The sequence below is a fragment of the Buteo buteo genome, chromosome Z (assembly GCF_964188355.1).
Source record: "Buteo buteo chromosome Z, bButBut1.hap1.1, whole genome shotgun sequence".
In the NCBI taxonomy this organism is placed as follows: Eukaryota; Metazoa; Chordata; class Aves; order Accipitriformes; family Accipitridae; genus Buteo; species Buteo buteo.
The window spans coordinates 89455111-89476913 of NC_134204.1; the positions used below are offsets into that span (position 1 = coordinate 89455111).

At 67.8% G+C, this 21803-nt stretch overlaps 3 protein-coding genes across 15 annotated transcripts; 1 reads left to right on the top strand and 2 right to left on the bottom strand.

Annotated features, from left to right (window-relative positions):
- Positions 1-5: 5 nt before the first annotated feature.
- MEIOSIN (meiosis initiator) lies at positions 6-3472 on the bottom strand. Its single transcript, XM_075020867.1, has 9 exons — positions 3467-3472; positions 2929-3073; positions 2815-2867; positions 2059-2134; positions 1778-1835; positions 1457-1695; positions 1321-1352; positions 1023-1210; positions 6-519 (listed from the first exon to the last, which is right to left on the bottom strand). The coding sequence occupies exons 1-9, from the start codon at positions 3470-3472 to the stop codon at positions 324-326; spliced, it is 993 nt and encodes a 330-aa protein (XP_074876968.1). The 3' UTR covers positions 6-323.
- On the bottom strand, positions 3404-6221 carry SNRPD2 (small nuclear ribonucleoprotein D2 polypeptide). Its single transcript, XM_075019535.1, has 3 exons — positions 6062-6221; positions 5001-5180; positions 3404-3973 (listed from the first exon to the last, which is right to left on the bottom strand). Coding segments are annotated over exons 1-3 (357 nt in total). The 5' UTR covers positions 6064-6221; the 3' UTR covers positions 3404-3798.
- Positions 6222-6967: 746 nt separating this feature from the next.
- HIF3A (hypoxia inducible factor 3 subunit alpha) lies at positions 6968-21389 on the top strand. 13 transcript variants are annotated; one of them, XM_075019555.1, is made up of 15 exons: positions 6968-7043; positions 10951-11141; positions 11643-11779; positions 12404-12488; positions 12742-12851; positions 13381-13565; positions 14975-15081; positions 16106-16253; positions 16779-16903; positions 17398-17567; positions 18057-18131; positions 18309-18571; positions 18921-19005; positions 19354-19420; positions 19827-21389. In XM_075019555.1, exons 1-15 carry the CDS (start codon positions 7021-7023, stop codon positions 19949-19951), a joined length of 1896 nt encoding a protein of 631 aa, XP_074875656.1. In that variant the 5' UTR covers positions 6968-7020; the 3' UTR covers positions 19952-21389. The 13 variants fall into 13 exon arrangements, 5 of the variants coding, with proteins under 5 accessions (XP_074875656.1, XP_074875654.1, XP_074875653.1 ...); XM_075019553.1 differs by lacking the exon at positions 6968-7043 and having other exon boundaries at positions 7554-11141; positions 17533-17567; XM_075019551.1 differs by lacking the exon at positions 6968-7043 and having other exon boundaries at positions 7555-11141.
- Positions 21390-21803: the final 414 nt, after the last annotated feature.

Sequence of the window (21803 nt, forward strand, 5' to 3'; positions counted from 1 at the left end):
ACAGAGACGCAGAAGGGATTTTTATTGCCCAACTTGGCAAGCACCTGGTTGGGACGGCCACTGCCCTGGGGGGTCCTCAGATGTCCCTGCAGGGGTCCCCAGGGTGCCCCCATCCCCCTCCAGGGCAGAATCAGCCTCCCCAAGGCAAATAAACAGTTTTGGGGTTAAAACCAGTAGGAACGGGGCTGTCCCCAAGGGTGGGGAATGGAGACAGGACGGGGACAAAGACAGAGGAGGGAGAGGGACAGGGTGGGGGACAGGGGTGGTGAGGGTACTGGGACAGGGATGGGGACGGGGACAGGGAGGGGGGACAGGAGGGGACATCAGGGTGGCAGAGGGCCCCCCTCAAGCGTGCCAGCGTGGGTGGCCAGCAGCAGCTGGAGGGGCACGGGGGAGTCGGCGTCACTGTCCTCATCGCCGTCCGGCCGTATCATCCGGTTGTGCAAACGGCTGAACCGTCGGGCCCGCAGGCTGTGGGGGACACAGGGGACACTGCAGGGGACCCCCGGTGTCCGCGGGCTGGGACACACACCCAGGCGTCCGGTCACCCAGTATGAACCAGTATGTACCAGTACCAGTAGGGGCGACGCTCGTCGGGGCTGAGGCTGCGCCAGAGCTGTGCCAGCTCCCGTGTGGCCACGGTGGAGGCCAGACCCGGGTGGGCTCTGGCACCATCACCAGGGGTGTCACCCCCCTGGGACAACCCCCCCGCCCCGGATCCCATGTCCCGTCCCCCCCCCCCAGCTCATGTCCCCCTTGATTGTCCCCATCCTCCTGGGGTCCCCATGGTGTCCCCATGTCCCTCTTCTCCCTGGACCCCCCCATGTCACCAGGCTCCCCATCTTCCTGGGGTCCCCATTTCCCCCCCACTGTCCCCATATCCCCCCCAGTGTCTCCATCCTTCCTGGGGACCCTGTGTCCCCCCCACTGTCCCCATGCCCCCATGTCCCCCTCAGGGTCCCTGTGTCCCCATCCTCCCTGGTGTCCCCATGTCCCCCCCATGTCCCTCCCCATATCCCCACCTGATGTAGGCTTTTCGGTTGAGGCGGCAGAACATGATGAACCCGTTCACACATTTCTTCTTTGGCCGGGGGGGGGCACCCTGTCCCCATCCCCACTGTCCCCACGGTGCCCCCCCCATGCCCAAGGCCACCCCCGAGGACACGGGGCTGCCATCGGCCGCCCCCTCCTGTGGTGCCGCTGCTGGGGCCTGCGGGGACAGTTGTGTCCCCTGGGGGGGGGTGATGCCGGGGGGGTGGGGGGAGGGGACATGGGGGTGGGGGTGTGTCCGTGACACTGGGGGGGGGTAACAGTCCCCACCTGTGGGCTGAGATAGACGTCTGCGAAGAGGGCTGGGGGGGGGACGACAGGGTGACACTGAGCTGGGGACACACGGACACACACACGGACACACACACACGGACACACATTGTCACCCCCCCCTCCCCAAACCCACCTTTTATCACTTCATCGGGGGGGCCCGGGGGGGGCGGAGAGGCCAGCAGGGAGGGGCTGAGCCCCAGCAGCCCTCCCTGCTGCTGGGGGGGGGACAGGGGGAACCCCTCTTCCCCACCCAGTGCCTCCCAGTAGGGCCCAGTAGGGCCCAGCCAGGGGTTGCTGCCCCCTGCCATGTCCTCCTCCTCCTCCTCCTCCTCCTCCTCCTCCTCCTCCTCCTCGTAGGGCACCAGCTGCTGCCTGGGGAGGGGGGGAGGGGGGGGTCAGCACCTTGGGGTGCCCCCACGCCCCAGTTTGGTAGTGTGCCCCCCATATCACCTACCCCTGTGTGGCCTCAGCGCTTGGTCCCACCTCCACAGTGTCACTGTCACTGGGGTGGCCTGTGGGGATTGGGGGGGGTGTCACTGGGGGGGGTCCCCCCCGAGTGGGCACAGGTGCTGGCGGGGAGCCTGGAGGGCTTGGGGAGGGGGGCAAAGGAGGGGATTGGGGGGGACCCAATGGGTGGAGGGTCCCAGGGAGGGTCTCAAAAATCAGGGGGGGAGGGGTCAAAGGAGGGGGTGCTGGAATGGGGTGTGGGGAGATCCTGGGGGGGGTCCCCATTACCTGCCCCCCCCTGGACAATGCTCAGGGTCCTCTGCAGGTGTTGGATGTACCCCAGGACGTTCTCTAGCACCTGTGTCTGGGAGGGGGGGTGGTCCGGAGGAGCCAGGGGATGCAGCACCCCCTCTCCCAGCACCCCCCGCTAGACCCTCCAGGCACCCAGGCCCCCTCCCCAGATCTCCTGCCCCCCTCCCCAGCACCCAGGTGCCGTCGTTCCCCCCCCAGGATGCCCCCCCGCCCCAGGGTGCCTCCCCCTCCCTACCTGGGTGTGGTCCCCCCCCCCGCCGCGGGGCCACGGCACCATCCGTTCCAGGTCGGGCAGCAGCGAGCGCCAGTCCCGGGGGAAGGACCTGGGGGGGGGGGGGGACGGGGACACCGCGGGGGGGGGTGGGGGGGGCGACACACAGAGGGGGAACATGGGGGGGACACCGAGGGGTGGGGGCACAAAGGGAGGGCACCATGGGGGAGGGGACAGTGGGGGAGGAGGATATGGAGACACACTGGGGGGGACGTCGGGGGGGGGGCGACACGGAGGGGGCGACACGGGGGGGGACGGGACACCGGGGGGTTGACACGGGGGCGGTGACACCGGGGGGGTGTGTGACAGCGGGGGGGCTGGGAAGCGACGGGGTTACCGGGAGGGGCACAGCGGGGACACTGGGAGTCCACCGTGGGGATACCCAGGGGGTGACACGGAGGGGGGGGGGGAAGTGTGACACACGGTGGGACACGGTGCCCCCTCCCGCCCCCCCCCCTCACCGGTGGCTGCGGGGCGGCTTCGGGTCCCCGGCGCTGCCCCTCGGCTGCCGCATCTGCCGGGAGGGGGGGGGGGGCAAGTGCCGGGCGTCAAACAGCCCCGGGGGGGGGTCAAACGGCCCCGGGGGGGGGGGTCAAACGGCCCCGGGGGGACCCCTAGGCCCGGCTCCCCCTCAATCAAGCCCGAAGGGGCGTGGCCCAGGAATCCCGCGCTCGCACCTCGCCCCAGCGACGCCGCCGCCAGCCTCTGGCAGGGCGTGTCCTGCGCCGGAAAGGGCAGGGCTTAGAGAAATGGGCGGAGACCGCGCTAGCAGCTCCACCGGTTGGACGAGGCCTCGGCTGGGTGGGCGCGGCCTTGCGTCCAGCTCAAAGGTTCCAACGTGGGCAGGGGGCTTCTCGCAGAGACGCAGGGCGTGGTCTCGTAAGGGGCGGGGCCACCGCTAGCTCCGCCCCTGCACTCTTAATTCCACCACCGCCGCCCCCTCCCCCCCCCCCCCCCCCCCCGCCCCGTTTTCCCGCGCCGGGGCAAACAGGGGCTGGGAGACCCCCGGGGGTCAATCGGCCCCGGGAGGGGACAGAGGGTGACACCAGGTAGTAACAAAACAGCTTTATTGCCCCAGGGGGTGTGAGCACAGTGCCTGGGGGGTGGATATACACACATGACCCTCCCCCTCCCATTCTGTCCCCCTCCCCAGGGGGGGCTCCGGCACCCCAGGGGGATGTAGCCCCACCAAAATACCCCCCGGGGTGGGGGGGGGGGGGCAAGACAGGGAAGGAGTCCTTGTGTGAGAGCCTGGGGGGGGCCGGTAAGAAATCGGGGCAGGGGGAGGGTCCAGGCAGGTTGGGGCCAGCCCAAGGCTGATGTATGGAGGCTCAATGGGACACCAACGGCTCCCAGAGGACCCGAACACCCCGACGCTGGGGTGGGTGGTGGTGGTAGGGGGGTCTCGGGGTCCCAAGGGATCCTGGCAGGGTGTGGGCGGGTCCCTACTTCCCGGCGATGAGGGGGTTACGCAGGACGACGATGACGGAGTCACCGCGCAGGAACATTTTGGAGATGTAGCGGTCTTTGTTGACCGGTTTGGACTTTTTCTTCCCCTTCCCGCTCTTGGGCACCTCCGTCCACATCTCCTTGACATTCTCCAGCACCATGTTGCAGTGCCTGGTGGGGGGAAAAGGTGGTGGTGGTGGTGTGGACACACATTCAGGGGGGTCCCCCAGAGCCAAGGAAGGGGGCTGTGAGTCCCCTGAGGGGACATGGAGGGGTTGGGGTGGAGCAGGGGGACATGAGGAGGAGATGGGAGTGAGACCAGGGGAAATTTGGGGGGGCTCTGCGGGGTGCCCAGTAAGATTTTGGGGACCCTGCAGTACCAGAAAGAGGGGTGGGGAACATCAGCGGGACCTCCAGGGAATTTGGGGACCCCAGGGGCACTCAAAGGGACAGTAGGGACCCCGGAGGAGAACACACGGGATCAGGGAGATGCTGGGTCACATCAGGGCAAGACATGGGGGACCTGAGGGAACTTTGGGAGACCCTGGAGGACACTTTGGGGACATTGGGGACTGTTGGATGACCCAGGGGGACCCCGGACGACACTTTGGGGGTGATTCAGAGGGGACAGTAGGCACCCCAGAGATCCCAGAGAGCATTTTGGGGACATTGGGGACCATGGGGAGACCCTGGGGACTGTGGGGGGACCCTGGGGTGACCTGGGGGACACTGGGGACTGTGGGGGGATCCTGGGGGACATTGGGGACCATGGGTGGACCCTGGCATGACCCAGAGGGACACTGGGGACTGTGGGGACCAGGGCAGGGACTGTGGGGAGACACTGGTGTGACCCAGGGAGACACTGGGGGGATCCTGGGTTGACCCAGGGGGACACTGGGGACTGTGGCAGGGACTGGGGGGGGGACCCTGGAGTGACCCAGGGGGACATTGGGGACCGTGGGGGGACCTTGGTGTGACCCAGGGGGACACTGGGGACTGTGGGGTCACCCAGAGGAACATTGGGGACCATGGGGAGACCCTGAGGTGACCCAGGGGAACATCATAAATGCTGAGTATGAAGGCGAGCAGGAGCGGGAAACAGCCCTGGGCACACCGGGACATGGCCAAGACCCACAAAGATAACCCTGCTGAACACCCACAGAACCCCAAGGACCTTCTCGGGGACAAGGAAACGGACCTGTCAAAGGCCTTGACGCGTCCCAAAAGCTTCTTGTTGTTGCGGCAGTTGATGAGGACCTGGGTGTTGTTTTTGACGGACTGGGTGAGGACAGAGAGCGGCCCTGTGTTGAACTCCTCTTCCTCCCGCTTCTGCAGCTCCTCTGGAGTCATCTCGCTCTTGGGCTTGTTCAGCAGGCTCCTGCAGAGGGACAGCAAGGGGGATGTCATGGGGACAGCAGGAGAAGGGACGGTCAGATGGGGGATGGGTGCACTGGGGATGGTGGGGTTGGGGGTGTTTGAAGACACTGGGAGTGGCAGGGGACACCAGGGATGGGGAGTTGGGGAAGGCAGGGACCACTGGGGACAGAGAATTGGGGGTGGCAGGGGATACCAGGATGAGGAATGGGGGGTGCCTGGGGACACTGGGAGTGGCTGGGGACATTGGGGGTTGGCAAGGGACACTGGGGATGGGGAGCTGGTGATGGCAGGGAACACTGGGATGGGGAACATGAAGTGGCAGGGGACACGAGGGGTGGCAGGGGACACCAGGATGGGGAACTGGGGGTGGCAGGGGATACTGGGGATGGTGGGGTTGGGGGTGTTTGGGGACAGTGGGAGTGGCAGGTGACACCAGGGGTGGCAGGGCCCACCAGGATGAGGAACTGGGGGTCCCTAGGGAACACTGAGAGTTGCACGGGACACTGGGATAGGGAACTGGGGGTGCCTGGGGACACTGGGAGTGGCAGGGATGGGGAACCGGGGGTGGCAGGGGACACCGGGATTGGGAACCGGGGGTGCCCGGGGACAGAGCAGGTGTCTGGGTCAGCAGGGCCGGAGAATCGGGGTTGCCTGGAGACACCGGCGCCGAGGAACCGGGGACTCAGGGAACACCGGGGACTACGGGGGGGCCATGGGAGCCGCCGGGGCGGGACCACGGTGGCGGCGAACCGAGGCCCGGGGGCAGGGCGGAGGCAGCAGGAACGGGACGAGGACGCAGCCCGCCCCCCCATCCCATCCCATCCCATCCCTCCCTCCCTTCCTTCCTTCCCCGGCTCGGTCCGGCCCGGCCCCCCCCCTCACATGGCGGTTCCACTCCGGTCCTGCGTTTCCCCTCGAGCGCGCCGTCCTCAGGTATCACTTCCGGGTCACGGCGCCGCGGCCGCTCCACTTTCGGGTCAGCGCGCCGCCGCGGCCAGGGAGCGGCCAGGACGCATGAGCAGAGGATGGGGGGCGGGACGGGGAGAAAGTGGGCGGAGCAGAGAAAAAGGGGCGGGCTGAAAGAAAAAAGGGGCGGGGCGGAAAAGGGGGGCGGGGCCGCGGCGCGGCCACGGCGGCAGGATACGGGGGGGAGGGGGAAGCCTGGAAACAGTTCGGGGGGGGTGGGTCTGGAAACGGTCATGGGGGGGGGCTGGGACGGGTCGGGGGGGTCTAGAAACGGCCATGGGGAATTGGGGGGGGTCTCCAGGTGGATTTTGGGGGCGGTTTGGGAGGACCCGCCAGGTAGTGGCTGTGCCGGGGCCTGGATCCCCCAACCCGGCCGGGGAGGGTGTGCAGGGAGTTGGGGGGGGCGGGGGGGGCGGAGAGGGGGCAGGGGGTAGGGCTGGGGGGGGCTGTGTGCCCGCTGCCCCCCGCCCCATCGGAAAGGGCGGGGCGAAGCTGGATGGGGCGGGGTCTAGCCGGGTGCCAAGGGGGCGGGGCCTACCGGGGGCGGGCCTTCTGGCCGGCCGCCGAGGGAGGCGGAGCATAGACTGGGGGGCGCGGGGAGGGGGGCGGCCTGGACTACGATTCAGTGGGGCTGGGCCGGGGAGGTGGTGGGCGGGGCCAAGGGGGGCGGGCTGGGGGGCTTGGCCGCGGGCCAGGGGCGGGCGGAGCCACCGGGGGGGCGGGGCTGGGGAGGGGGGCTTTGGCCGGCCGCCGGGGGGGCGTGGCGGCGGCGAGGCGTGGTGGGGAAGGGGGCGTGTCCGGGGAGGGGGGCGTGCCCGGGGAGGGGGCTCGGCGCGGTGGGTGCGGGCGCGCAGAGGGCGGCGGCGGCGGCGGCCATGGACGGGCGGCCTGGGGCGAGGTACGGGGGCAGGATCCGGCCCCCGGGGCCGAGGGGGGGACCGGGGGCGGGGCAGGATCCTGTTCCCGGGGGAGGGGGTCCTGGGGTAGGGACCCCGCGGGGGATCAGGATCCTTCCCCTGGGGGGTGGGTCCCGGTGTAGGGACCCTGGGGAGGTTCAGGATCAGGCCCCTGGGGGGGGGGTCCTGGGGTAGGGACCCCTGGGGAGGTCAGAATCCTTCCCCTGGGGGTTGGGTCCCGGGGCAGGGACCCCGCGGGAGGGTCCCTGGGGGGGGGTCCCAAGAGGGCGTCAGGATCCGGCCCCTGGGAGGGTGTTCCCAGGGGATAAGGCAGGGTCTGACCCCTGGGGAGGGTCCTGGGGGCGGTTGGAGGGGGGGCAGGATCCGGCCCCCCAGGGAGGTTGTGCTCCCTTGGGGGTGGGGGGGGACAGGACCAGGCCAGTGTGGTCCTGGGGGGGCCTGTGGAGGGGTCCCGGCGCAGTGGGGCAGGATCCGCCCCCTCAAAACGGGGGGGGGCCTGGGGCAATTCTTGGGGGGGAGGGACAGGATCCGTCCACCCGTGGGTGTGGGGAGCCCCGGTGGGGGGTGGGACCCCCCTGGGTGGGTGGTGGTGCCGTGTGGCACCCACTGATGAGCATGTGGGGAGAGGTCCTCACATGAGGGGTGGCTCAGGGGCGTCCTCATGCACCCCCGTGCATCAGCATAAAAGCAAGATGTGTCCTCGTGCAAGCCTCATGTGAGCCTTGCACCTCCTCATGCCTCCTCACGCGTCCTCGTGTGAGCCTTGTGCAAGCCACGTGCATCCTTGTGCGAGCTCTGCAGCAGGGAGCAGGGAGCTGCGTGAGGCTGTGCCAGCCTGGGGGGTGGGGGGGGCGTGACATGATGTGACGTGACGTGACACTGGGGTCCCTGCCTGGTGCACATGCGTGTGCGAGGATGAGGAGACCCCCGCCCCACCAGCATACACATGTGTGCGAGGACCTGTGGTGCTGCTCACCCCGGGGGGGATGGACGGGGGCAGGGGGCCCACGTGCGCGTGTGTGTACATCACATGTGGCCTTGGCGTGACATGGCTAAGGATGTCTGTCCCCCTTCCTCCGCTTGCCCCCCCACCCCTGAACACCTGGGTCCCCTCCCCAGTCTCAGTGGGTCCCCAGAGCCCCCAGGGGGGCTGCAAAAGGGACCCAGGTGTCCGGGGTGTTGTGTCCCCCTCCCTGCACTGTAACCTCCCCCACCCCAATCAAGACAGAGGTTGGACCCAGGCATTGGGGACCCCCCACTCCCTCCCTGATCCGGTTCTGGTCCCAGTCAGAGCCAGATACTGGTCCCAGTCACAGCCAGATACTGGTCCCAGTTAGTGCCCGGCACTGGTGCCAGTTAGTGCCCGATACTGGTCCCAGTCAGAGCCTGATACTGGTCCCAGTCAGTGCCTGATACTGGTCCAGTTAGAGCCCAATACCGGTCCCAGTCAGAGCCTGATACTGGTCCCAGTTATTGCCCGGTTCTGGTCTCAGTCAGAGCCTGGGTCTGGTCCCAGTCAGTGCCCGGCTCTGGTCCCAGTCAGTGCCTGGTTCCTCCCACTTCCCCCCAATTTCCTCAGTGCTCCCACAGGTGCGGGGGGGGGGGGGCAGCCTGTCCTGAGTGGGAGCTGCCAGTGCACGTGTGGGCTGGCGTCTCATTTGCATACATTCACATACGTTTGCATGGCCCCGCCCTGCTAGTGGGTGCCCCCCTTCGTGTCCCCCCCCCCACCCCACCCCCCCCCGCCTGCGGCCCCTGGGCACAGCGCCAGGGACAGGAACAGCCCGTCCCGGCCGCACGCACGCACCCCCGGCACACACGCACACCCGCACGCAGACGGACACACGGACACACACAGACACACGGACAGATGCACAGACATGCACAGACACACATGGACACGCACGGACATGTGTGGACACACATGGACACTTGTGGACACACAGACGGACATACGGACACACATGGACACACAGGCAGACAGATGGACACACATGGACACGCTTGGACATGCAGACAGACACACGGAGACACGCAGACGGACACATGGACACGTGTGGACAAACATGGACATGCACAGACATGTGTGGACACACAGATGGACACAGACATGCACAGACACGCACAGACATGCAGATGGACACACGGAGACACATGGGCACATGTGGATATGCAGACGGACACATGGAGACACACGGACATGGACACGCGGGGACATGCAGATGGACACATGCACACACATGGACACACAGACACACAGACAGACGCATGGACACACACAGACGTGCACATGCACACTGGCATGCACATGGACAGCTGGACAGCCACAGGCACGCAGGCAGACACATGGACACACACATGCAGACACACAGATGGACACATGGACACGCAGGGACACACAGACAGACACATGGATACACATGGACTTACGGACACACATGGACATGCAGACAGACACAGAGACACACGGACATGGACACGCACAGACACGCAGATGGACACACGGACATGCAGGGACATGCAGGGACATGCAAATGGACACACGGACACACACGGACACATGGACCCGGACACACAGAGACACATGGACACATGGACATGGACACACACAGACACGCATGGACACACATAGATGTGGACATGCATGAACATGCAGGCAGACACATGGAGACACGCTGACACATGGACACATGGAGACGTGCACAGGGACACACAGACACACATGTGGACATGGACACACAGGTATGGACACATGGACACGATATGCATGGACACATGGACACACCCACGGACACACCCACAGACACCCAGACACACCCACAGCCACGTGGACACCCTGACCCACACCAGCAAACCCACAGGCACCCACCCAGCAACACCCGGACACTCTTACACCCACACGGACACCTGGACATGTGCACGCACACCCACTTGGGGATATACCCACACACACACTTGTGCACACCCAGACACACACCCGGACACGCACCGGAGCACACCCACGCACACCCGGACACACCTGCACACCCCTGGAGACGCCCACCCCCCCCCGCACACCCACACGCATTGTGCCCCCATGTCCCAGCAGCGCCTTGTGCTCATGGTGACATTGTTAGTGTCACTGGGTGTCCCTGTGCCCCCGGTGACGGTGTCCCTGTGTCCCCAGGCTCACAGTGACAGTGTCCCTGTGCCCACGGTGACTGTGCCGGGGCTGCAGGTGCCTGCGAGCACCCACGGGTGCTGGGGGGTGCTGGTGCTGTGGGAAGAGCTGGCGGGACGTGATGCTGGGGGGGGTGGTGCTGGGGGTGCAGGGGGTGCAGCGTGGGTGTCTGGGGTGCAGCATGGGTGCAGTGTGGGTGCAGGCGGTGCAGCATGGGTGCAGTGCGAGTGTCTGGGGTGCAGCATGGGTGCAGCATGGTGTTCAGGGGATGCAGTGTGGGTGCAGTGCAGATGCCTGGGGTGCAATGTGGGTGCAGCATGGGTGCAGCATGGGTGCAGAGGGGCTGCAGTGGCTGCAGCATGGGGTGCAGCATGGGTGCAGTGGGTGCAGCGTGCGTGCAGTGCAGGTGCCTGGGGTGCAGCATGGGTGCAGCATGGGTGCAGGGGGTGCAGCATGGGTGCAGTGCGGGTGTCTGGGGTGCAGCATGGGTGCAGCATGGTGTGCAGGGGGTGCAGCGTGGGTGCAGTGAGGGTGCTGTGGCTGCAGCATGGGTGCAGAGGGGTGCAGCGTGGGTGCAGTGCAGGTGCCTGGCATGCAATGTGGTTGCGGCATGGGGTGCAGGGGGTGCAGTGTGGGTACAGGTCGGGTGCACTGTGGGTACAGTGTGGGTGCCCGGGGTGCCGCGGAGGATGCCCAGGAGCACCCACGATGCTGGCGGGTGCCAGCAGGTCGACGCCGGAGCTGCGGAAGGAACGCTCACGGGATGCGGCACGGTGCCGGCGCAGCCGGGAGACAGAGGTCTTCTACCAGCTGGCGCACACCCTGCCCTTCGCCCGCGGCGTCAGCGCCCACCTCGACAAGGCCTCCATCATGCGTCTCACCATCAGCTACCTGCGTGTCCACCGCCTCCTCGCCGCTGGTGAGCCCCTTCCAGGACTCCCGTGGGACCTTCTGGGACCCCCAAACACCCAGGGGACCTCCTGGGGCCTCCTGGGACCTCCGAGAACCCATGGGACCTCTTCAGATCTCCTGGGACCCCCAGGCACCTGTGGATCCTCCTGGGACCCCCAAGCACCCGTGGGATCCCCTGAGCACCCACAAGACCCTCCAAACACCCCAGACCCCCTAAGGTCCCCCAATCATCTCAGCCTCCTCAGCACCCTGGGGACCCCCAAGCACCCACAGACCCCCCGCCCCAGACCCCAGCCCCTCACCAGCACGCTGGGGACCCCCAGGGCTCCCCCAGCCCCCTCCCCCCAAACACCCATAGTCCCCCCAAGCACCCCAGCCCCCCTTAGCGCGCTGGGGACCCCCTGAGCTCCCTCAGCCCCCTCTCCCCAAGCCCCCCCAGCCTTCCCCAAGCACCCCAGCACCCTGAGCCCCCCTCACCCCCCAGCTTGGTGATGCACCCATTCTGCAGGTGCCTGGGCAGCAGCGGCAGAGGAGGTGGATGGGTGCTACCTGAAGGCGCTAAGCGGCTTTGTGATGGTGCTGAGCGAGGCGGGGGACATGATCTTCCTCTCTGAGAACGTCAACCGGCTCCTGGGGCTCAGCCAGGTTTGGGGGTGGCGGGGAGGAGCACCCCACTAGTCTGCCTGCGAGGGGGTCCCTGGGCACCCATGGGTGGGGGTTGGGGGGCGGGGAGGGCAAACAGGCAGCTGCTTGGGTAAGGCATGCCTGGGTGCTTGTGCAAGGGTGCTCATGCAAGTGTGTTTGTGTGAGGCTCCATGCAATGGTGTTCACGCGAGGGTGCTCGTGCAAGGGTGTTTATGCAAGGGTGCTTGTACGAGGCCCCGTGCGAGGGTACTTGTGTGAGGGTGCTCGTGCAAGGGTGTTTATGCAAGGGTGCTTGTACGAGGGCCCATGCGAGGGTACTTGTGTGAGGGTGCTCGTGCAAGGGTGTTTATGCAAGGGTGCTTGTACGAGGCCCCGTGCGAGGGTACTTGTGTGAGGGTGCTCGTGCAAGGGTGTTTATGCAAGGGTGCTTGTATGAGGCCCCGTGCGAGGGTACTTGTGTGAGGGTGCTTGTGCGAGGCCCCAGGGGAGGGTGCTCATGAGAGGGTGCTCGTGGAAGGGTGCTTGTGTGATGGTGCTTGTGTGAGGCCTTGTGCAAGGGTGCTCGTGTGAGGGTGCTTGTGTGAGGTGTGCAACACCCCCTCCCCGTGTTGTCCCCCCCCGCAGCTGGAGCTGATCGGCCACAGCGTCTTTGACTTTGTGCACCCCTGTGACCACGAGGAGCTGCAGGATGTGCTCAGCCCCAGGCAGGGTGAGACCTCCCGGACCCCCCAACTAACCCTGGGACCCCTCTAGTACCCCCCCAGCAGCCCTGGAACCCCCCCAAGCACCCCTGCCCCCCCCGCCTCAGCATCCCTGGGTCTCCCCTGGGAAATCCCAAACACCCTTGGGACCCCCCCCTCAGCATCCTCCAATGACCCCCAACATCCCTGGGACCCCTCCAGCACCCCTGGGTCTCTGCTGGGACCCTCCGCAGTCCCCCCCTGACCCCAGCCCCCCCCCAGTGGTGCCGCGGCGGCGGGGGGAGCGCTCGGGGCGCAGCTTCTCCCTGCGGATGAAGAGCACTCTGACGGGACGTGGGCGCTGCCTCAACCTGAAGGCGGCCTCCTGGAAGGTGGGGGGACATGGGGGGGATGTGGAGGGACACAGGGACATGGGGATGTCGGGGGGAATAGAGGGATGTGGGGGGACATCGGGGGACAGGGAGATGGGGGATATGGGGGAACCTGGGGACATGGGGGGATGGGGACACGGAGGGATGGGGGACCCAAGGAAATGGGGGGATTTGGGGGGGCAATGGGGGGATGTGGGGACACATGGGACATGGGGACAAAGGGGGGACATGGGGGGACAGGGACGTGAGGGGGGACATCGGGGGATGGGGGACATGGGGACAAGACTTGGGGGGACATGAGGGTCTAGAGGGGACTTGAGGAGGACAGGAGGACATTGGGGCATGGAGGGGGCATGGGGGAGCAGGGGGGACATGGGGGGATGGGGGTAATACGGGAGGATGTGGGGGGGCGGGGGACACACACAGTGACAGGGGGGACATGGGCGGGCCAGCATTGTGGCAGAAGGGACTGGGGGGTCCACAGGGGTTCCGGTGGGGCCTCTGGCACCACTATGGCGGCCCCCCTCAGGTGCTGCACTGTGCGGGGCACATGCGGTCGTATGCGGGGGCTGGGGGGGGCGACCCCCCCCTGCGCTGCCTGGTGCTGATCTGCGAGGCCATCCCCCATCCGGGGGCCATCGAGACCCCCCTGGGCTCTGGCACTGTCCTTAGCCGCCACTCCATGGACATGAAGTTCACCTACTGCGATGACAGGTGGGGGGAGTCCCCTGTCCCCCCCCCCCAACTTCCCGGACCCCCCCCCACGCCAAAACCCCCACCCCCAAACCCCAGCACCTTCCAGGTCCCTGCACCCTGGTATCCCAACCCCCATGCAGACCCCCAGACCCCCAGCACCCTGAATGTGTTCCCCCCCACCCCAGTCCCCTGGCACCCCAAACCATCCCAACCCCCTGAGAACCTTGTTTACCCCTCCAGCACCCCAACTCCCCCACCAGACCCCCAGCACCCTGAGCATCCCCCCAAGACCACCAGGACCCCAAACCCTTCCCCCTACCCTGGAGCCCAGCACCCTAAAAACTGCCCATGCCCCCAGACTCCTGCACCCCCCCCAGCACCATGAATGCCCCCCCAGAGCCCTGGCACCCCAAAACCTCCCACCTCACAGACCTCTGCCCCCCCCCAGTACCCCCACCCCATCTGCCAAGACACCCGGACCCCAAGCACCCTGAATCCCCCCAGACCCCCAGAACCCCAAGCCCTGAACCCCCAGGACCCCAGCACGCCAAACTCACCCCCCCTGGACCTCTGCCCCCCCCAGCATCCCAACCCCGCCCAAGAGTCCCAGAGCCCCAGCACCCTGGCCCCTCACACCCCAGGACCCCTGACACCCCAAACCCTCCCCTGGACCCCCAGCACCCTGAACCTGCCCTCCAGACTCCCAGCACCCCAAACCCTTCCACCCCCTGGACCCCCACCCCCAGCACCCTGGCACCCCCCCTCAGTTTCCAGCACGCCACAACCCCCCAGACCCCTGGCATCCTAGCCCCCCAGACCCTCACCCCTCAGCACCCTGAACCCCCCAGACCTCCACCCCCCCAGCACCCCAAACCCCCCATACCTCCAGCACCCCGAATGGCCCCCCCAGGATTCCATAGAGCCCCCCCAGGATTCTCTTGGCCACCCTCGACCCCATAAGTGCCCCCCAGGGCCCCTTAGGGGCACCTCAGGGCTCCATAGAGGACACCCTGCACCCCATAGGGCCACCCCAGGACCTCATAGGTGCTCCCCAGACCCACCCCACACCTCATAGACCCCCCCCTCGACCCTCTTGGGGCCCCCCTTGACCCTATAAGGGCCCCCCAGGACCCCTTAGGGGTACCCCAGGACACTAGGGGACCCCCTGCACACCTTAAGGCTCCCCCTGACCTCCCCAAGCCCCCAAGAACCCTGCCCAGCACCCCATAGGGCCCCCCCAGACCCCCCCCGGCACCCCCAGGAGCCCCCCAGAACCCTCTTGGGGACCCCATAAGTGCCCCCTAGGACCACTTAAGGGCACCTCAGGACACCAGAGGGGACCCCCAACCTCCCCAAGGGCCCTCCCCGGGGGAGGGGGGGAGCCCCTTGGCAAGCCCCGGGGGGCATAGCTGAGTCGGGGTGCGCAGGATCGGGGAGGTGGCGGGGTACACCCCTGAGGAGCTGCTCGGCTGCTCCCTCTATGAGTACGTCCATGCTCTCGACTCCGACACCCTCAGCAGGAGCGTGCACACCCGTGAGTGCCCCCCAACTCCCCCCCCGGCACCCCAAGATCCATCTGGGAACCCCAAGATCCTCTTGGGAATGCCAGGATTCCCCCTACACCCCAGCATCATCCTGGGAACCCCAATAACCCCCCATGAACCCCAACATCACTCCTGCACCCTGAGCACCCCTATGTCCTCCTGGGTCACCCCTCGGCACCGCAACATCCCCCTGAGCACCCCAACATCCCCCCCGGCACACCCTAATATCCCCCTGGGGCACCCCTGGACACCCCAACATCCCTCCTGGGCACCCCTGAGCACCCCAATGTGCCCTTGGAGCACCCCTGGGCACCCCGACATCCCCCCTGGGTCACCCCAATATCCCCTGGGTCACCCCTGGGCACCCCGACATCCCCCCAGGTCACCCCAATATCCCCTGGGTCACCCCTGGGCACCCCGACATCCCCTCTGGGTCACCCCAATATCCCCTGGGTCACCCCTGGGCACCCTGACATCCCCTCTGGGCACCCCAGTGTTCCCCCTATCTCCCCTTGGGTACACCTGAGTCACTCCTGGGCACCCCGACATCCCCTCTGGGCACCCAGGGCCACCCCAACCTCCCCCAGGCATCCTCAAGCACCCTAGTATTCTCCTGGGGCACCTCTAGGCACCCCAACATCCTCCCTGACACCCCTGAGCACCCCAGTGTCCCCCTGGAGCACCCCTGGGCACCCCGACATCCCCTCTGGGTCACCCCAATATCCCCTGGGTCACCCCTGGGCACCCTGACATCCCCTCTGGGTCACCCCAATATCCCCTGGGTCACCCCTGGGCACCCCGACATCCCCTCTGGGCACCCCAGTGTTCCCCCTATCTCCCCTGGGTACACCTGGGTCACCCTCGGGCACCCCAATATCCCCTCTGGGCACCCCAACATCCCCCCCAGCATCCCTGAACATCCCAATATCCCCCTGGGGCACTCCTGGACACTCTCCCCCCTGGCACCCTGCCCCCCCCGCCGCGGGTCACCCGTGGGGTGCTGGCACCCCGCAGTGCTGAGCAAGGGACAGGCGGTGACGAGCCAGTACCGGTTCCTGGCCAAGCGCGGGGGGTTCCTGTGGGCGCAGACCCAGGCCACCGTCATCGCCAACAGCCGCAGCGCCCAGCCCGAGGGCATCGTCTGCCTCCACTTCGTCCTCAGGTTGGGGGGGACACAGAAAGGGGGGGGGACACACACACAGAACGGGGGGGACACGGGTCCTCTGCGCAGGGTTGGGTGCCCGTGGGTGCTGCAGAAGTGGTGCCTTTTGGGGGGGGGAGGGTGCAGCACCCCAAAACTCAGCCGGTGAACCTGGGTGTCGGGGGCAGTTGGCACTCCATGCTCGGTGCTGGGGGAGGGGCACCCCAAATCACAGGCCCTATACTCAGTGCTGGGGGAGGGGGTTGGTGCCCCATACCCAGTGCCTGGGGGGAGGGTCAGCACCCAAATCTCATATCCCATTCCCGGGGTGTGTGTGCACCCCATAAATAGTGCCTGGGGGGGGTCGGCACCCCAAATCACATACCCTGTATCCCGTGCTTGGTGTGGGGGTGTCAGCACCGCAAACCCGGTACCCTGCAGCCACTAGCCCTGGCCCGTTTCCCCGGGGGGGAGTGTTTGCTGCCTGATAGGGGGGTCTGTCCCCCCTCCCCATCCCACGGCGGGGCTGACGGGCCCCCCCCCCAGCCGTGTGGAGCAGCGGGGGGTGGTACTGTCGCTGGAGCAGACCCAACGCCGGGGTGAGGGGCGCCGCCTGCCACCCCCAGCCCCCGGCCCTGACACCCCCGACGCCGTCCTCAACCTCAGCCTCGGTGGGCACCAGTTGCAGCAACTGGGAGCACTGGGAGGGGATGATGTGGTGCTGGAGGGGGGGGCACTGGGAGGTGATGGGGGTACTGGAAACACTGGGAGAGGATCATGGGGGCACTGGGGCTTGGTGCATGGGGGTCCGGGGGGGCGCCTGGGATCTTGGGGGGCTGGGGGGGCATCCCTGGGGTGCTGGGAGGTCCCTGGGGATCTTGGGAGGGTGCTGGCAATGCCCAGTCCCATGTGATGGTGCAGGTGGGGGGGGGCTGTGGGTGCTGGGGGATCTCTGAGGATCCTGGGGGGGACGCCCACCCCATGTGATGGTGTGGGTGAGGGTGGGGGGGCTGTGGGTGCTGGAGGATCTCTGGGGATCCTGGGGGGGTCCCCTACCCCCTGTGACGGTGTGGGTGAGGGTAGGGGGGCTGTGGGTGCTGGGGGGGTCTCTGGGGGTCTTGGGGGGGTTCTTGGAGTCCCCCACCCCATGTGATGGTGCGGGCAGGGGTGGGGGGCCCGCGGGTGCTGGCTTTTGTGCGCCCAGCCCACGTCCCTGAGGCAGCGCTGCAGCGGGACCCCCGGCGTTTCTGCTCCCCCGAACTCGCCCGCCTCCTTGCCCCCATCTTCGACCCCCCCCCAGTGCCTCCCCGCCGCCGCCCCCGCAGCCCCTCTCCGGTGAGTTCAGCCTTGGGGCTTTGGGGGTGGTGGTGGGTCCCAGCCAGGGTCTGGGGGTCTGGGGGGGGGCCCTGGGGAAAAAATGGGGGGTGTCTGGGGAACATGGGGGTCATTCCCAAGCTTGGGGGGGGCATGGAAGGGGTTTACCTTGGGGGGGGTTTGTTGTCTCAGCCAAGCTATGGGGGGCTGTCTCTGGGAGGCCTTTGGAGGTCCCAACCAGGCTTTGGGGGTCAAGGAGGGTCCCTAGGGAAAACGGGGGGGTCCTGGGGGTCCTTCCTAAGCTATTGGGGGGGGGGCTGGGAGGGTCATTGGGGACTGGTAGTGTCCCTGGGGGGTCCTGGCCAGGCTGGAAGGGATCCTGATAGAATATGGGGGGGGCAGTTTGAGGTGCGTGGGAACCTGGGGGGTCCAGTTCAGTCGGGGGGGGGGGCAGGTATGTGGTCCTGTGGGGGTTCTGTGGGTCCCAGGCTGTACCCCCTGCCCCTCCAGCCCCCTGGGGACGAGCTGCTGTTCGAGGTGCAGAAGCTTTTTGCGGGGAGCCCGGGGCCTGGGACGGCCCTGCAGGTACAGGGGGGTGGCTGGGTGGGACCTCGCGTCCCACGGGTGGGACCTCCCCCTGTCCCCCCGCGCTGGACCTGGCCATGTGGGGGGGAGAGTGTAACCCCGTCCTCCCTGTCCCCTCTAGACCTGGCCATGTCGGGGGTGTGTGTGTGTGTGACCCTGTCCCCCCTGTCCCCCCAGGCGTCCCCCCTGGACCTGGCCATGTTGGCCCCCTACATCCCTATGGACGGCGACTTCCAGCTGGGCGGGGCCGAGGCGCCGCGGGGGCGGGGCCCGCGCCCACCCGGCCCCGCCTCCGCGGCCCCGGCCCCGCCCCCGCGCCCCCGCGCCCGCAGCTTTCCCGGGCGCGGCTCCGCCCCCTCCCGCCCCGGCCCTGCCCTCCCACGGTGGGGCAGCGACCCCGCCCTCGGCCCCGCCCTGACGCCTCGCCCTGCCAGGAAGAGGTGGGCGGGGCCGCCGCGCGGGGGCGGGGCTAAGGGGCGGGGAACGGATTGATGAGGGGCTTTCGGGGGGAGGGGCTCTCTGGGGAGGGGCTTTCTGGGGTGGGGCTTGCTAGGGGAGGGGCTCGCTGGCGAGGGCCTCGTTGGGGGGCTTGTAGGGAGGGGCTCGCTGGGGAGGGGCTTGTTGGGGAGGCGTGCTCTTAGGGGAGGGGCTAAGGGAGCCCGGGGCGGGGCTTATTTCTGGCGAAGGCTGATGGCGAGGGGGCTTGTGAGGACCGGGGGGCGTGGTAGGGGGCGTGGTAGGGGGCGTGGCGTGGGCGTGACGTGGGTGCGGTGTGCCGGTGCCGCGCAGGGCGCGGGAGCCGAGCGGGGAGGACGTGGGGGCCCCCCTGAAGCGCCCCGAGCTCGACCCCCACCTGCTGCCCCCCCTCGGCCTGGTACGGGGGGACACGGCGGGGACGCACACACAGGGTTGGAGGGGGGAGGGAGGGGGCGTGGGGACACGGGGCGGGGGGGGGGACACGGACTTGGGGATGGGGACGGGAGGGGCCACGGATGGGGGGGAGGCCGAGGGACACGGGGGACACACACACATATGGGGACACACGGGGACGGGGGGGCGGGGGGCGTGAGGTTGGGGGGGGCAGGGAGTGGGGGAGGGGACTGTGGGGACATGGGGGAGGGGACAGCCGGGGGGGTGGCAGGGTGCTTTGTCCCCATGTCCCCCCCTGTGTCCCCATGTCACCCCGTGTCGTCGTGTGTCCCCCCCCGCGTGTCCCCCACAGGGGCTGGTGCTGAGTGGGGAGGACCCCCTGGGACTGAGCCCCCGCCTGGGGCAGGAGCAGCCCCTTGGTGAGGGGGGGGCCCTAACTGGGGTGGACCCCGATAATGGGGGGGTGGTAATTGTGGGGGTCCCAAAACTTTGGGGGGGCCACGCACACCCCGATAATGGGGGTTTAGACTAATAATGGAGGACCCAAAACGCTGGGGGGGGGGGTGTCCTCCAATGTGAGAGGGGGTAGAATGTGGGGAGACCCCCAGAACTGGGAGGGGGTGTGCGAAAATAGGAGGACCCCGATAACAGGGGTGAAATGGAGGGGAGGCCACAACCAGAAAGGGGGAGCCCAAACTTGAAAGGAGAACTGGGAGGGTCCCCAAAACAGGGGAAGGGCACAACCAAGGTTGCTGCAGGGTGGGGGGGGAGCATGAGTGGGGGGAGGGAACCCCAGTAATGAGTGTGTGTCCCCCTGCCTCCCAGCGCTGCTGGCTGCTGGCCTGGCCCTGCCAGGGGCCCCCCCGCACCCCCTCCGGCTGCCCCCCCAGGAGGAGACCGAGGGGCGCCCAGGGGGGCCCCCCCAGGTCACACGTCTGGAGAGCAACTGAGGGGGGGGCCACATGTGGAAGGGCCCCCCCCCCCAAAACCAGCAGCTGGTCCAAACCACCAACTCCCCCCTGACCTTGATGGGGACCCCAAAACACAGCCCCCCTCCAAAAAAAAACCAAGGAGGAGGGGGGGGCCCAAAACACCACCCCCCTGATACCCAATGGGGGATGAAAAAAAAACCCCAGCCCCCGCCCCCCCCAAATGAACGGGTCCCCAACTCCACGCAGTGTGGCCCCCCCAAACCCTGGTGGAGGACACACACTAAAAGCCTTTACCCCTCCCACAGACCCTGGGGTGCCATCTGGGGTCCCCCAGTCCCCTCAACTCTCCCCATTTATCCCCCCCCTTGCCTGCCCCCCAAGCCCCCCATCCTTGGGGGTTCTGAGTGACCCCCTGGCATGGGGTCCCCCCCAATCTGCTCCCCCAACCCATGGGACCCCCCACCCACTGGGACCCCCCCCCGTGCCCCTTGGAGCCCCACCTGGGCACCCCCTTCCCAGCTCTGGGGACCTCCCGGGAGGCCCCCCCCCCCCAAATTCTGGACTCCCCCCCCAACCCTCCCCCATAGGGGACCCACCCAGCCCCCACTTTTGGGGGCACCCCCAATCCACCCATGGGGCCTGCCACAGCCCCCCCTCCTACCTCGGCCTGGCCCCCCCGGGGGGGGCTTGGAGGGGGGCCATCCCCCCCACTCGGTGCTGGGCTGAAAATGCCCCTTCGGGGGGGTCCCATGGACACCCCCCCCAAATCCGGGACCACCGGGGCAGCCCCCCCCCGGGGACCCCCCTTTTATACTGCTCCGTCCTGCGCAGCCCCAGGGCTCTGGAGAGGGATGCTCTCGTGCGAGGGCGTCGTGTGAGAGCTGCCCTTGTGCAAGAGCCTCGTGCAAGGTCTTCACACAAAGCCTTAGGGGTGAGCCGCCCTCGTGCAAGAGCCGCCCTCGTGCGAGAGCCCCGCATGAACTGAGCTCGTGCGAGGGCCGCCCTTGTGTGAGAGCTCTCCCCCCAGCCTCCCTCGCTCGGTTCTTGTGTTTGAGCCTGGGGGGGTCGGGGGGAGAGCTTGCACAAGGGGCCTGGCCCTCGCATGAGGGGGGGGCCGGACGCCGCTGCCCAGAGCCGCTGGGACCCACACGCACACCCCCAGCCCCCCCCCCCCGTGCGAGGCTGAGCATGCCCCTCCCCACTGCCCCCCAAAATGTCGCTTTGGGGGGGGCCCTGTACCGCCCCCCTCCTCTGCTGTTTTTCTCCCCTCCCCGTGCGCTTGCGCATGCTTGTGCAAAGGGGGGCATGCGGGGGGGGCTCACACATGGACACATGTACAGGCACCCCCCCATGGGGGCGTTGCACAGGGACACGCCCAGTGTCACCCCCCACTGCACAGCCCCTCCCCCCACCGTGCTGACACCCCCCCCCCCCAATAAACCTGCTCTGAACCCAGCGGGGGCTCCGCCTCTGACTGCGGGGGACATGGCGGGGGGGATGGCGTGGTGGGGGTGATGGGGACATGGGGGGATGATGGAGACATGGGAGGTCATGGGGGGGCACGGGTGGGTCACGGGGGGACATGGGGGGTGATGGGGACATGGGGTAGGCATGGAGAGTTTGGTGGGGACACGAGGGAGGATGGGGGGTCATGGGGGAAACATGGGGGGGTGACGGGGACATCGGAGGGACGTGTTAGGGTGATGGGGACATGGAGGGAGGTGGGGACGTGGGAGGGACACAGCAGGGCGATGGGGAGAGAGGGGGAGATGAGGGGGACTTTGGGGGGATGACACGGGGGGCTGTGGGGACCCGGAGCTGCGGGGACTTGGAGGATACGCGGAGGCCTCCGGCTGCACCGCGGCCGCTC

Excerpts from the sequence above, each read along its gene's own strand:
- HIF3A (XM_075019551.1), top strand. The coding sequence starts at position 9,695 with ATGTGGACATGCATGAACATGCAGGCAGACACATGGAGACACGCTGAC. Across the intron at positions 16,254-16,778 it reads TGCCTCCACTTCGTCCTCAG|CCGTGTGGAGCAGCGGGGGG; the intron begins GTTGGGGGGGAC and ends CCCCCCCCCCAG. Across the intron at positions 19,006-19,353 it reads TGCTGCCCCCCCTCGGCCTG|GGGCTGGTGCTGAGTGGGGA; the intron begins GTACGGGGGGAC and ends TGTCCCCCACAG.
- SNRPD2 (XM_075019535.1), bottom strand. Across the intron at positions 3,974-5,000 it reads CGCGTCAAGGCCTTTGACAG|GCACTGCAACATGGTGCTGG; the intron begins GTCCGTTTCCTT and ends TCCCCCCACCAG.
- MEIOSIN (XM_075020867.1), bottom strand. Across the intron at positions 2,135-2,814 it reads AAGCCGCCCCGCAGCCACCG|ACACAGGTGCTAGAGAACGT; the intron begins GTGAGGGGGGGG and ends CCCCCCTCCCAG. Across the intron at positions 1,696-1,777 it reads AGCGCTGAGGCCACACAGGG|GCAGCAGCTGGTGCCCTACG; the intron begins GTAGGTGATATG and ends CCCCCTCCCCAG.